The sequence below is a fragment of the Saccopteryx bilineata genome, chromosome 2 (assembly GCF_036850765.1).
Source record: "Saccopteryx bilineata isolate mSacBil1 chromosome 2, mSacBil1_pri_phased_curated, whole genome shotgun sequence".
In the NCBI taxonomy this organism is placed as follows: Eukaryota; Metazoa; Chordata; class Mammalia; order Chiroptera; family Emballonuridae; genus Saccopteryx; species Saccopteryx bilineata.
Window position 1 is genome coordinate 13,632,945 of NC_089491.1, and position 15,298 is coordinate 13,648,242.

A 15,298-nucleotide genomic window follows, 5' to 3' on the forward strand; every position below is an offset into this window, starting at 1 on the left:
TACTGCTAAGGAAGAGGAAGAATTTTGAATGGGGGTGTGGTGGTGGTGGGGAATCTGTCCAGTTCTATTTCTTACATATCCACTAGGGGGCAGTAAAAGACACATAATTTTTTTAACAGCCCAGGTGACTGCCAAGCAATCAGGCCACCACATCCTCTTTGTATCTCTTTCGGCCATCACTGCATACAGTTACAAGATAATGGATTTCACGTCCAACAGCAGGTTTGGGTAAAAATGGAGATACCATCAGCTTTAGCCTAAGTGCAGGTCTTTCTCATGTTCAGCCTGACATCAATGCATAAAACCTCATTCACTAGGTTGATCTCTGATGGTATTTTTATTTAACTCACATTAGTCCAGTGACTCTCAACCCGAGTGAACATCAGAACCAGCCATTGTGCTTTTTCCAAAGAATGCATGCCTGAGTCTCTTCCCAGATCTATCAAATCAAATGTTTTTTTGGGGGGGAGGGGGAAGGGGGGCTCGTTGTACAGACTATATTTAGATTCTGGTCCATGACTCCTTACTAAAATCAATGCATTAGTTCTTAACTTTAATAACTTTAATAGCTGGGGGGAAGGGTCACCCTTGAGTAAAACGTCAGAGGACAGAGAATATGAAATTCTGGGAAGTCTTTCTTCCTTTTAAATATAGAAGCCACTGAAGGTCTGGTGGCTATGGGAACCACATTCGGCACAGCTGTGTGGCTTCTCCATGGACTGCACCAGGAGCCCAGATCGAAGATCTGGAACAGGGGCAGTCCTGGCAAGCTCGGGGTCCATGGTGACAGGGCCACTGCGGTCACACTCAGGGGCCAGACTCTAGTGTGAGGACAAGGCTCAGAGACAGATCCTGTCTGCTATGTTAAGAGAATCTTTCCTAGAGTATTCAGGAAAAAGAGACCTACAGTTTTACCTTATCAGAGGTGAAGGTGGCACAGAGATTATGCTGTGAGGTCAGAAGACTTCCGTTCTCATCCTAACAGCCCCTGAGCCAGTCAGGGGACCCAGCCGAGTCACGCCCCTCACAGAGCTTCAGCCCCTGCATTTGAATCACAGAGGACGGAGACACTTTGATCTCTGAGGATCATTCCAGCTCTAAAATTCAGTGATTCTGTTGGTGTTAGTAATCCTGATCTGTGTGGCGCTGCTCTGGCAAAGAGCAGGAGAAATACTCAGTAATGTCGCGAATGGCAGAGACTATTGACCATGCAGTTTAATTTATTTAAGGCATATACACCGGATTCAAAGGAGAAAAAAGTCGCTCCCGAAAATATATTACACTGTTAGTATCTTTAGCATTGCAAAAGCTTTCCAGAGGGAGAAATTACCCCTCGGTGCAAACTTGACATTTTTCACTTCCTGATCCATGACTGCCATTTCTCGGGCGCACTTGTATTTCCTGGAAAGGGCCACGCGTGTGAGTGCCGTGGGTGAATATTGAATACCTACACATACACGTCAAGGTCACGGTTGCAAGAAAGGCGCGGTGGAGGGCCCAGGGAGGCTCGCATTGATCTCTCTGGTGAGGTTTCCTTCTCAAATCCTGCTGACAAGGGGAAACAATTGATGCGGGCCATTATTAAGGCTTTAAGTGTTTCTCCATTGTTAAAGATCTTTTACAAGCCTGGAGTAACTGATAGTGCCCAAGGAATTGGCAAAAGCTTCACTTAGAAATATAGGCTGCTCAGAGAGATAAGTAAAACCCCGAGCGCCCACGTCCTGGGTCCGCTCACGTAGCAGAGGCGGAGGCCAGGGCGAGCCCAGCGCTGGGGCACACCGCTTCCCCTCTCAGTTACGGAGGTCGGAGGTCGGAACGGAAGGAAGGCCTGTTCTCGGGCTCTTTCACGCCAGGCTCTGCTTGCTGGGGAGAGCGGCTTTCAATCCCGTCTTGAAGTTTCCTCCAGCTGCCCTCCTCCACGAAAAGCTCCGCACCCAGCATTCGGCCCATCCATTTCCCGGAGCCGCGCGAAGGGCACGACGAGGGTCAGGGCATCTGGGCGCATATGAATTATGCAGACCCGGCGATCCAGACTGGCTGTCTGGACTGGTCAGGTGTCCTGGACAATTATGTGAGTGTCCTGCTGACCTGGAGCCGAGCCGGGAGGAGAACAAATATTATGGATGATAAAAATCTAGTTTGAGAGAGATCCCAACAGACTGAAGAATTGGCCAAGTCTGCTAGATGAACTGAATGAGAGACATAAACGATGAAACGAGCATTTCCCATGCACTGGCTCTGCACTGGGTACGGGGTGTGGCCCTTTGCACATTTTAGTTTATTTCTTCTTTACAATGACCCATGAAAGTCAATTTTATATCCCCATTTTTTTTTTTTTTTGTATTTTTCTGAAGCTGGAAACAGGGAGAGACAGTCAGACAGACTCCCGCATGCGCCTGACCAGGAAACACCCGGCACGCCCACCAGGGGCGACGCTCTGCCCACCAGGGGGTGATGCTCTGCCCTTCCAGGGTGTCCCTCTGCCGCGACCAGAGCCACTCTAGCGCCTGGGGCAGAGGCCAAGGAGCCATCCCCAGCACCCGGGCCATCTTTGCTCCAATGGAGCCTCGGCTGCGGGAGGGGAAGAGAGAGACAGAGAGGAAGGAGGGGGGGTGGAGAAGCAAATGGGCGCTTCTCCTATGTGCCCTGGCTGGGAATCGAACCCGGGTCCCCCACACGCCAGGCCGACGCTCTACCGCTGAGCCAACCGGCCAGGGCTATCCCCATTTTTTAAGTTGAGGAACTTGAGGCCTGGCGGTATAGAGGAAGGTGCAAGCGCGATGGAGTCCCCGATCTGGATTCCAACCCCAGTTCTGCCCCTCCGGGAGCCTGCAAGTTACTCCATCTTTGGAAACCAGTACCAGTGAGGCTCACGGCTGCCTTGCACATGTCAGGTCCTGTGCGCTTATAGCCCTTTGCACTGACTATCTCATTCGTCCTCAGAACAGTCCTCCTCCTTTACAGACGAGGAAGCACAGCAGCTTAAGTGCCTTGCCCAAGGTCACACGGTAAGTAGCAGGGCCAGGATTCGGGACAGGCAGCCTGACGCCACGCCCACAGTCTTAACAACGGATGACACCAGCTCCTGTTTTCTAGATCATAAAAGGGCAGCCACCATGTTTTCTTAGATGATGTAGTTTATGTTAAGTGCCTAATATAGCACCGGGCACATAGTGTAGGCACACTTAAATAGTCCTAGATCATCATCATCATCATCATCAGTTACATGGCTTGCTCAGGGATATATATACAGTGTGTCTGTGAAGTCATGGTGCACTTTTGACCGGTCACAGGAAAGCAACAAAAGACGACAGAAATGTGAAATCTGCACCAAATAAAAGGAAAACTCTCCCAGTTTCATACCTCTTCAGTGCAGTTCGATGCAGGCTCACGCATAGAATTTTCAGGGCTCTTTAGGTAGCTATCCCGTATAGCCTCTACAGACTCGTCACTGACTGATGGCCTACCAGACGGGGTTTCTCCACCAAACTGCCGGTTTCCTTTAACTGCTTATCCCACCGAGTAATGTTATTCCTATGTGGTGGCGCTTTGTTATAAACGTGCCGATATTCACGTTGCACTTTGGTCACGATTTGAATTTAGCGAGCCACAGAACACACTGAACTTTCCTCTGTACTGTCCACATCTCGACTGGCATGGCCCTGGGCTGCTCTGCTGTATACACGGTGTTACATCATCATCTGCGCATGCGCACATGCTGCCACATCATCCTACAGAAACTGGGAGGATTTTCTTTTTATTTGGTGCAGATTTCGCATTTCTATCATCTTTTATTGCTTTCCTGTGACCGGTCAAAAGTGCACCATGACTTTATGGACACACTGTGTGTGTGTGTGTGTGTGTGTGTGTGTGTGTGTGTGTGTGTGTGTATATATATATATGGGCAAAGATCTGGGGTTCGAACCCAGGTCTTGTGACTGCAAATTCTCTGTGCTTTTGATCTTCAGAGGACAAGATTGAAGGCAGCCTAAGGTCACTGTCTCAGTACCTAGTGCAGTGTTATCACCCAGGCGGACTCACTTTGTCCCTCCCTCACCAAACACCCCCCACTGTCCTGCTCTGTCTTGGAGGTCCAGAGAGGAAGAGAACATCATAGTAACCCTTCTTTTCTCCCCCCAGGTTCAAATGGTGAAAGATGATGACCCCTCCTGGAAGCCCACTTTTATTGTGAAACCTGACAGTGGTTGTCAGGGTGACGGAATCTACCTCATTAAAGACCCCAATGACATCCGCCTGTCAGGGACCCTCCAGCGCCGGCCGGCAGTGGTCCAGGAGTATATCTGCAAACCTCTCCTTATCGACAAGCTCAAGTTTGACATTCGCCTGTATGTCCTGCTGAAGTCCTTGGAGCCCTTAGAGATCTACGTAGCCAAAGACGGACTGTCTCGGTTCTGCACAGAGCCGTATCAGGAGCCCACCCCCAGAAATCTGCGCCACATCTTTATGCACTTAACCAACTATTCACTGAACATCCACAGCGGCCACTTTGTCCACTCGGACAGCACTAGCACAGGCAGCAAGAGGACTTTTTCTAGCGTTCTTTATAGGTTGTCTTCCAAGGGTGTGGACATCAAGAAAGTCTGGTCTGATATCATCTCCTTGGTGATTAAGACCGTCATTGCCCTGACTCCAGAGCTCAAAGTGTTCTACCAGTCGGACATCCCCGCAGGGCGGCCCGGGCCCACGTGCTTCCAGGTAACCATCGCCAGTTCCCAGCCGGAGTTCTCAACCTCGGCCTCCTGTGGGACGGGGCTGGGGGGGGGGAGAGGGGAGGCGATGGCCAGCGGTGGGGAGGGGCGGTTACTGGTATGGGCTTTGGTGTTGAGCCAGGGTCCAACTTCCTGCTTACTATTTGCTAGCTGTGTGATTTGGGGTGAGTTACTTCCCTTTTCTCACCTGTAAAATGAGACCAATAGTACCTCGCTTAAAGGATTCTTGTAAAAATTAAATGAGACAACGTGGTAAAGCACAGTGGATTCATTCTTTCTTCCAACAATTTTTACCACCTGCTGAGTGGCGGGCCAAGCTCTGTCCAAGGTCCTAGAGAGACAGGAAGTCAAGTCCCTGCTGGCTGATGCACAGAGTCTACTATTATGGGAGACAAGTAATTTAAAAAGGAATTAGAGTAAAGTGTCACAAATGCTGGAATGGACCATCTGATTGTAGGACTGTCTAACATTTTCTGGGTGGGAGTGAGGGTGGTCTGGGAAGGCTTCCCAGAAGGAGTGACAGTTAAACCGGAACCTGAAGTAAGAGTTAGATGAAGTGGGCAAGACGGCATCGGGCTGGGGGAGGCAAGGTGCCCCGGGAGAGCCATGTTTGCGACCCTGGGGGTGAGAGGGAAGCAGAAGTGTTGGAGGATTTGAGAAAGGGTCACCATGGTTGGAGGGTAGGGTCGGAGATGTGGGGGCAGATGAGGGAAGATGAAGTGGGTGGGAGGGGGCCAGTCATGGAGAGGTGAGGGCAGTGGGGGCCACTGCAGGGTGTTCGCTGGGGACTGAGGCACTCAGATCTGCATGGTACCAACAACAAACTGGCTGCAGGGTGGGGAATGGATTGAGGCAAGGCTGGGGGCAGGGAGGGTGCTGAATGAGTTCATACAAGCAAGAGCTGATGCTGGCTTGGGTTGCGAAGGTCTTGGTGGAAATGGAGACAGATTGAGAGCCACCGAGGAGGTGATGGCTAGACACGGTTATTGGGTGTGTCTGGGAAAGAGTGGAGAGATGGTGGCCGTCAGGGTAGGGAGGAGCAAGACTGAGTGGCAGGTGGCTTCGGCACTTGTATGCTCAGATAGAAGCTACCAGAAGAGGACCAGACTGCTGGGGGAAGGTGAGGAGTTGGACTTGAACATGCCTTTGAAGTGCCTGTGTGATATCCAGCTTCAGCAGATGACTGGACATTTGGGCCTGGAGTTCAGAAGTGACACGTCTAGGCTGGAAAGAAGGATTGAGAACTCTTCAATGTCCAGATGGTGACCGAAGGCATGAGAGACTGTGCAGTAAGATGAGGCCCGAGAGCACTCCTGTGGGCACAGGGACAGTCAAAGGAGGCAGAAACCATCAAAGGAGACCAGCAAGAAGTGGCCTGAGATACAGAACGGACATCAGGAGAAGAAGCGCCCCGAATGCCAAGGAAGACGTGCCTGGGGAAGAGGCAGGCCAGAGCCAGCCTGGGCGGATGCTGCTGAGATGTCCCACGAGACCGGAACGGAAACTACCTTGTACTTACTGACTCCAGGGGAGTGAGGGGACCAGGTCGGAGCCAGAGCACGGGAGGAAAGGAAGTGGGGTGAAGGCAGAGCATTCTTCCGGGTCATCTGGCTGTGAAGGTGGAGTGGGCGGGGGAACGTGAGGTCCAGGCTCCCAGCAGGCACACGGTTTATCTGCCACCAGATAAACCAGAACGGGAGGGAGAGGATGAAAAGGGGTACCCCTGGGACCCTCTCTATCTAATCTTTACAATTACCTGGTAGCGACTGTTTATAAAATAGAATACATGAATGTATATGTACGCTCTGACGCAGAGCCACAAAATAGTCCTCCCAAGGCCCCTCCCAACCCGGGAGTTCTATTACTGCGCTGTCCCGCCCACTTCTCCCTCACCCCCAAGGCAACCCTTAGCCAGCATTTTATGTTTATCATTTCCTTGCTTTAAAAACACTTACAGTACCCATGAATGCATCCCTAAACAATAGACTGTCTTGTTTTTGAGCTTTATAAAAGCACTGTTATAAAGTATATATGTAGACTTCTGCAACATTCTTTCCACACGTTCGTGCTGGTCCCGGGTATTGTTTCATTTGAGCTTTGTGTATCCCACTGTGAATGTGCGCCGTTCACTCATCGTTCGGGTTGTTTCTGGTCCTCTGTCTGAGACCACGACAGGAAAGCGGCTGCGTGGACCAGGGGGGAGGGGAGGCTGCGGGTCAGCTGGAGAGGAGGCTGGTCCTGAGGGGCAGCCCCCGCTCCAGGGAGGCTCCTCCCAGGGCTGGGCACCAGTCAGCAGGGTTTCCAGGCATGCTGGGAAGCTTTGGAGGGACATTCAGGCAGTGATGGGTTCCAGGAGGGGCTGGTTGCCATCCTGAGATCTGTCCTTAGGACAGATGTGGCTTGGACCCTTAGGCTTTGGTTCCCAGGCAGGACGCCAGCTCAGCCATCAGATATGTGGCTTCAGGCATTAGAAAGGGCAAGTGGGCAGAACCTAGAGGGAGAACCAGCGAAAACAGGGCCTGGCCTGAGCCTTTAGGGCAAAGGAGACAGCTGCAACGTGGAGGCATCCAGGGGTCATCCCGGGGGACTGTGTGGTCACATCTGTTTGACAGTGGCAGCTATTCCAGGAGTATCATGTGGGCCTGGCATGCATGGCCAAGCCACAGGGCCCTGGCACAGTGAGGGTGCGGGGTGGAGGGCCAGGGTATTTGTCTCGCTGTGGACAGTCAGCTTGGGGCAGCCATCGGGGCGGAAGCAGGGGCCCAAGCGGTGAGGAACTGGGGGGCAGACAGGGAGGGAGCCACTGGTTTGGACAGATCGCATCTAGCAAATGGAACCACAGCCCTGTGACCAGTTTCCATTGCCTGACCGCACTAAATGCTTCCAGGCCCGGGGGCGGGCAGCTCTAGAAGTAAACTCCAGAGGGCGCTCTTCCCCTCCCAGCTATGTGACCTCGGGCCCCTGTGCTTTCTCTGTGCATCACCGGCACTCGCTTCCCTTCCTGCCCCCACCCCGGGGAGAGTTGTGCGGTCCTGTAGGTGAAAAGACTTGGACGAGCTAGAAAGTGCTAGGTGTTTGAAATGTTTTACCATACGTTTCAGACTCACAGTAATTGAGAAAAGATCATCCTTTTCTCTTTGGAGTCCTCCCTCGCTTCCTGTATTCTTATCACTTGTTAAAACCCTTGCTAGTCTGGGTCTCAAAACACCTGAGCTAACCTGGAACCTGCAGATTTAAGGACAACATATGGTTCTACCACTGACTTGCTGTGTGAGTCACTTAATTCTCTGTGCCTCAGTTTCCTCAACCACCTCACAGGGTTGCTGTCTAACGCACGAGATGGGGATTATGCAGGGCTTTGCAAACTACAGTAATGTTCTGTGCATATATAGTATAATAAATTATTTCTTTGCTACGAAGCTCCTTTTGCTTGTAGTTTGGGCCTGGCCCAGAGTGCAGCGTTCCGGGACATAAATCTTAGCCAACAAAATTACATTTATCTTATACACGTGACTAAGATCCCTTTCCAATCATAGCCACAATGACTGCTTGGGAAATTGTGATGGCCTGTAGCAGCTGCTGGTGCAGCTCCGGCTGTGGGCAGGCTTCCTGTAATCTGTTGCCTAGGAACATGGCTGTCCTGTCATTCTGGCCTTAACCCTGTCATTGCCAGGCAGCTCCCAGCAACATAACCTCGTGTCAGTCTCCTTGTGGGCAGCAGTGTGACCTTGACTTAAACAGTGAGGTCCATCTGGGCACAGCTGACTCATGGGGCAGAAACGCACACTCCGGGGAGCGCTTTCCAGTTCAGCTTGCAAGAACGTTCTATCCCAGCCCCACTGCCTGGTCTCCGTCTGCCTCTAGCCCCGTGTCCAATTCTCTCCTTGGCTAGGACCCTCCCCCCAGATGTCTGGAGGAAAAACCTTCCCTAGATCTTAAGGTGCTTCTCCTCTTTCTTCATGGTTCTTGTGACTTCCCTCAGGGCCAGACACCCCATAGGAAGGAGGCGGGGAAGCAGTCCAGGGGTCAGGCGAGGGCTTGGCTTGCTTTCCCCGACGCCCCGGGTTTGAGCTGACCCCAGCTCCTCCCTCCAGCGCCTCCAGCTGGCAAGCCGGGCCAGTTAAGTCAAGCTGTCCTTACCTCGGTTTCCTTTCTGCAAATAGAAGTAATATTTGTACCTACCTCACAGAACTGTTGTAAGATGGAATGAGGGAAAGCCATGTGGGACATTGGGCACAGTACCGAGCACATAGTAACCACTTAATAAATGTTAGTTTTTATTATATATTACAGCATGTGTTGTTTGTACCCACCATTCTCAAACTTGTCTGTGAGGAAGTGCCTTGAAGTTATAGGAAACGATGACATTGTCGCATTTTAAACACAATGGAACACCAGTGTTCCTGGGAACCTGCTTTGAGAACCAGGTCCTCAGCCTGGCACTGGCTGCACCCTAGCCTGGCTCCAGCCTCACTTCTTGCGCCCCTCCTGAACCTTGTGGGTCCACCAAATGGGGCCAGTTCCTGTCCCTGGGACATACTTTGTGCTTTCCCAGTCTGCCCTACCTGTCCTCTTCTGTCTTGGCCTGCCGTACCCACTTCCGTTTTTACAGTTTTTGAAAGCCAACGCCTTCCAACAGAGTACTGCTCAAATCCCACCTTCTCTGGTCAGCCTGTCTTGACCACTTTTGGTGTTTGGGCTGCTTGTCTTCCTCTGGACTCTAACACAGTCCCTGGATACCCACCGAGACGAGCTCTGAGCGAGCTGAGGGCATGTGGTTATGCGTGAGACACAATCTCTGCCCTCAAGAGGTACACAGTTGAGTGGGGAAGATCAACATGTGGGAATCACAATTCCCCGTAGTAAATGCACAGGAGGGCCCAAGCAGGAAGCTGGGAGAACACGGAAAAGGGAGTCACTAATGCCGCAGACTTCCCAGAGGAGGAGGTGCTTCATCGGGAGCCTCCAGCGCGAAGGATTCACCCAGAGAAAACAGGGGAGGGGTGCTGTGCTCTCCTGGCCCCGCCCAGCTCCCAGGCTGCCGTTCTCAGCTCCTTCTTCCAGACCTGGCAGTGCTGACGATTGCCAGGACTCAATCCCTGGCAAGTCCCCCTCTTATCTACAATCACTCCGCCAATGATCTCTTTCAGCCCCATGGCTTTTAGGTATCATCCATGTGCTGTTGACTCCTAAATTGGCATCTCCAGTCTTGACCTCCCCTTGAGCTCCAGACTGATATAACCAACTGCCCACTTAATCTTACTACGGGGTTTCCAGTGGGCACTTCCCACTTGACATGTCCAGATTTAAACTCTTGATTTCCCTCCTGAACCTACTCTTCTATTGCCTTTCCTGTTTCAGTAAATGAATAGCGTTCATTTAGTTACTCAGACCAAATATCTGAGTCATCCTGATTTATTACTTTTTGCCTCCTTTGTACATCCAGTCCCTAAGGAACTCCTGCAAATAGACTTTGAAATATATCCTAAATGTAACTAACTACTTCTAACCAACTCCACTGCTACCATCCCAGGCTGGACAGCCATCACCCTGCACTGGTACCACGGCCGTGGCCTTCTAATTGATGTCCCTGTTTCCACTCTTGCTATCTCTAGCCTATTTTTTCTCACGATAGCCAAAGTGATTCCTTTTCAGACATGTCAGATTAAATTACTTCCCTTGTGCGAGCTCTCCAACGGCTTTCTCATTGCACTTAAAATCCTGGCTCCTTACCACGGCCTACAAGATGCCACATGATCTGTCCATTGTCTTTCTATCTGACCTCATCTCCTACCACTCACTCTCCCTCTCGCTTGCTCCTTGCTGCTCTCCAGTAGTGGCCTTTGTTCTTGTTGTTCACTCAGCCTGAAGTGCTTTTGCTTAGCTCTTCAGATGATTTATTTGCTCACTTCATTCAGTCCCTGTGCATATGTCACCTCTAGAGACTTTTGCTTCTGGTTATGATGGAGTAACAAAGACTAGACCTATACACACGCAACCAGTACATTAAAAAAAAAAAAAAAGACTGGGCCTAATCTTCTGCAAACAAGTATAATACCACACAAAATACATGAAATAAATGTTTTGGACTTTGAACAGCAGACAGCACAGAACTGTGACCCCTGAGGAAGAGGAGAATAAAATCGAAGGTGAGTCCTACAGTGGCCTTGGTTTTCTGTTTGGGGGCGATTTTTGGAACATGAGTACAAGGAGAGAAAAATCTAGACAAAGCCCTGTGAGCTCCATGCATTGAGGAGATGGAGATCAAAGTCTGGGAGGGCCGAGGTGGCTGGAATCCTGTGGGCAAAATTCTGAAAATGAGGGAGCTAAGCTACATGACTGTACACAATTTTTAAAGAAAGTATGAGCTTAACGAAGAGAAGAACGGAAGCTAAAAAAAGAACCAAATGGAAATTTTAGAGAAGAAAATACAATATCCAAGATGAAAATTTCACTGGATGGGATTAACATCAGATCAGAAGAAACAATGCTGAAGAAACAATGATCAGCAGACTTGAGGACATAGCAATAGAATCGGTCCAAAGAGAAACAGAGGAAAATGACAGGAAAGAACAGATGAACAGACCAGCAGTGATCTATAGTACGATACTAGGTGGTCTGACCTATGTGGACCTGGAGCCCCTGAGCAGAAGAGGCTAGGAGATACAGGAAAGTGTTTGAAGACATGCCCCAAGTCTTCCAAATTTGATAAAAAAAATAATACAAACCCACAATTCAAGAATCTTAAGAAACTCCAAGTAGGATACACACACATAGACACACATGCACACATCAAGACATCATAATCAAATTGTGGGAAACCAGTGATAATAAGAAAATCTTGAAAGCAGTTAGAGACAGAGAAAAAACCATTATGTTCAGAGGAACAAATAACAACCAAAAAATTTCCATCAGAAACTGTGCAAACGAGAAGACAATCGGATGACAGATGTCACCTCCTTAGAAAGGACTTGCCTGACCATCTTCTCAAAACTGCCAACCCCTCCCTTTTGCCCACTGTATTACGCTCTATGTTCTTACCTTGCTTTAATTAATAACGTGCAGCTGGATCTCTCCCCTAGAATGTAAGCTCCAAGAAGGAAGCTTACTTTAAACACTAATACATCCTTTGCCTTATTCACTGCTTTATCCCCAGTGCCTAGAACAGTGCTCAGTATTTAGTAGGTGCTCATTAAATATTTGATAAATAAAATTGTCTTCCAGGCAAAATAGTTGAAAGGAAGAGGGGACTAAAGCATCCTCGAGCTAGTTCAGCACCGTGGGAGCCCAAGATGTGCAGTTATGAGTGAGAGAAATAAAGCCGGAGCGTGAGACAGATGCCAGGTCTTGTAGGACATGCTGCGAAGCTTGGATGTGGTTCTATAGGCAGGGAGTTTAGGCAGAGGAGTGTTGGCATTCTGGTTATATTTTATAAAAACGCTGCGGCAGCCTCCTGTGCCAGATGAGTTAGAGGGGTGAGTGTGAGAGCAGGGAAACAAATGGGGAGGCTATGGAAGTAGTGTGAGGATGGGCCAGATCTAGAAAGTTCTTTGGAGGTAGAATGTACTAGTAGAGTTGGTGTGCAGGTAAATATAAAGGACGGAGGAGAAACTTTTGGCTTGTGTGAATGGTGGATAAGGAATGCCGGAGGCAAAGTAGACTTTAGAGAGACAGTATGTTAGCTATCTATTGCTGTGTAACAAATGACCTCCAACCTTAGCAGCTTAAGCCAACAATCATCTCACAGTTCTTGTGGATCAAGGATGTAGGCTTCGCTGACTGCCTCTGGCTCAGAGTCTCCTGCACGGCTACAATGAACATGCTGGCCAGGGCTGCAGTCATCTCAAGGCTTTACTGGGGAAAGAGCCTCTTCCAAGCTCACTCACATGGCTGTTTGGGAGGCCTCAGGTCCCCCTGGCTGTTGTCCCACCTGGGCCTCTCCACTGGGCAGCTCACAACTTGGAGGCTGGCTTCCCTCGGAGTGAGTGAGTGAGAGAGTTGAGAGAATGCATAGTAGTCATAGTCCTTTTATAACCTAAAATAGGAAGTGACATCCCATTATTTCCACCCTGTACCATTAGAAAGAAATCACCATGTTCAGCCACGCTCAAGAATGGGAGATCACAGGAGGGCATGAACACCAGGGGTGTGGGGGGATCATTGAGACCACCTAGGAGGCTGCTGACCACAGATAGTGAGCTTGCATATGTTGGGTTTGAGGAGCCCTGGGACCTCCCAGTTGGGAATCCCTGGATGCAGATGGATGTGTAGTTCCGGAACTCGGAGAGAATCCCTCTCACTACAGTTAGCTTGGAGCCCTTGCATGAGTCTTCTTCCCAACTTGGTTTGGAAGGTTTTAGAAGCCAGAGATGCGATACCTTTGGAATCCCCAGGGTCCCCCTCAAGGAGGAGGTGAGCAACACATAATTGCTGACTGAATTACTTGAGGGGGACAGACTATCACGTGACTGTAAAGGTCTCTCTCCATTTGACAGTTCCTGTTCTGCCACCAAACCAGAGAGGTGTCCCCTTTCTAAAGCACAGGTTTCTGGTTTGCATAAAATGGGTTCCAGACTAGATTAGTATTTTTTTTTTTCAAAAATGAGGTATTTTTTCCCTAGGGAACCCAGTATGTAAAAGAAGTAAAAGTCGACCTGGCCTTCCCAGTACTTCCCCAGAAAAGAGCCCCATTTTGAAAAACACTGGAGCAAGTCAATTCTCAAATTTTCTGCCAGCTCCGTCATTCTGGGATTTTATTGCAAGATCCACCATATGCTCCTCCCAGTTCTATGAGTCTGTTTATTGAGATCCATTGGTGAAACATATTTCATTGAACTTGTGAAAAAATATGTAGAATAAAGTGACCTTCATTAAGTACTTACCATGTATCACTGTGCTCCAGGGGGGCAGGGACTTTGTCTTGTCCACCACTGTATTTCCGGAAGCTAGAGTAGTTCCAGGACATAGGAAGCATGTCAATAAATATTTTATGAATGAATTAACTAAGGTAAAGACCAGGGGTCCCCAAACTACGGCCCGCGGGCCGCATGCGGCCCCTTGAGGCCATTTATCCGGCCCCCGCCGCAATTCCAGAAGGGGCACCTCTTTCATTGGTGGTCAGTGAGAGGAGCACATTGACCATCTCATTAGCCAAAAGCAGGCCCATAGTTCCCATTGAAATACTGGTCAGTTTATTGATTTAAATTTACTTGTTCTTTATTTTAAATATATTTGTTCCCGTTTTGTTTTTTTACTTTAAAATAAGATATGTGCAGTGTGCATAGGAATTTGTTCATAGTTTTTTTTTTATAGTCCGGCCCTCCAACGGTCTGAGGGACAGTGAACTGGCCCCCTGTGTAAAAAGTTTGGGGACCCCTGGTAAAGACTGTTCTTATTTCCATTTTCCAGATGAGGAAACTGGAGCTCAGAGCTTCTAAGTAATTTGCCTTGAGATACACAAGTTGAAGGTAGAACTAAGATTTGAGATGAATTCCTCTGGACACCAAAGCCACACATGTTACTTCCTGTTGGTGAGACTAGTAGGGAACCGGAAAGGGAGCCAGCGTGTGTTGAGTACCTCCTATATGATGAGCATAGTCCCAGGTACATTTTGCTTCCATGATCAACTGCCCTGAAGGCAGCCATCGTTGTCTCCATTTCTAGACTAGGTAAACAAGGCTCAGAGCGCTCAGCACCATAGGCTACAGTTGTTTAGCTGGAGTGAGAAACTGAGCTGGGATGGCAGCCCAGGTCTTTCCAGCTCCAAAGCATCCTTGTACAAGCCCCAGCATCTTCAACTACGTGCACCCAAGTCGGGGTTCTGGGAAATATCATGCCGCTGGTAGGTGCAGGTCAATGTGGTTGATGAGGTCTTGCCATCCATCCCCTTCTCCAGGTTTCCTAACATGCACAGTGAACCGAAAAGAGTCGGCAGGCTGAGAAAGCCCAAGTCCAAACTTCTAAGGTGTAGCAGCAGGCGTTGGTGACTGAGGGTGATAAACGTGGGCTCCAGCCCTCCGTTCTCTGAGCCTCATCAACATCACAGGTCTCAGACCAGGTCTGGGGTTAGACTGATGATGTCACCAGAGTCTCTTCGAGGCCTCATCACTCATACCCACTTGTCATCTATTATTAAGTAGGTCTATAATATATGGAACATTTTCTACTGAATTTCCAGTTCTTCGTTTCATGACCAGGGAAAGAAAATTAGAGTGAGGCTGACATTTCCCAACTTCTCATCCTCATCACCCTCCTTTGAAGAATAACCTCATCTTGAATTATCCCTCAAAATGGTCATTTAGGCTCTGATTTCATTAACAAGGGTAAAGCCACAGTTTAATAAAGATCATTGAACTAATGCATATTCTGCGTAGACAGGTGAGTGGCTCTGCCCTCGTCTTTCCTTCGTGAGTTTACAGAGGGGGTACAGCTCTGTCTTTTTCTTTTCTCTCCTTTTATTCTCCACCTGATTTTTTGAAACTTTGGGATTGCGTCGGTTATGTTAGAAACTTTCTACTTTATTACCTCCTGTAGAGATAATGAGAGTTCTCTTAAGAACCTGACATCCT

The 15,298-nt window shown here is 49.2% G+C and overlaps 1 protein-coding gene across 4 annotated transcripts in view; it reads left to right on the forward strand.

The window, feature by feature from the left end:
• The window catches only part of TTLL11 (tubulin tyrosine ligase like 11), a 202,543-nt gene that overhangs the window by 67,982 nt on the left and 119,263 nt on the right, over window positions 1-15,298 (forward strand). For all 4 annotated transcript variants that reach the window (XM_066256315.1, XM_066256317.1, XM_066256316.1 and 1 more), the window contains exon 4: window positions 4,141-4,716. In XM_066256315.1, coding sequence (XP_066112412.1) covers window positions 4,141-4,716 — 576 coding nt within the window. The remainder of the gene's footprint in view (window positions 1-4,140; window positions 4,717-15,298) is intronic.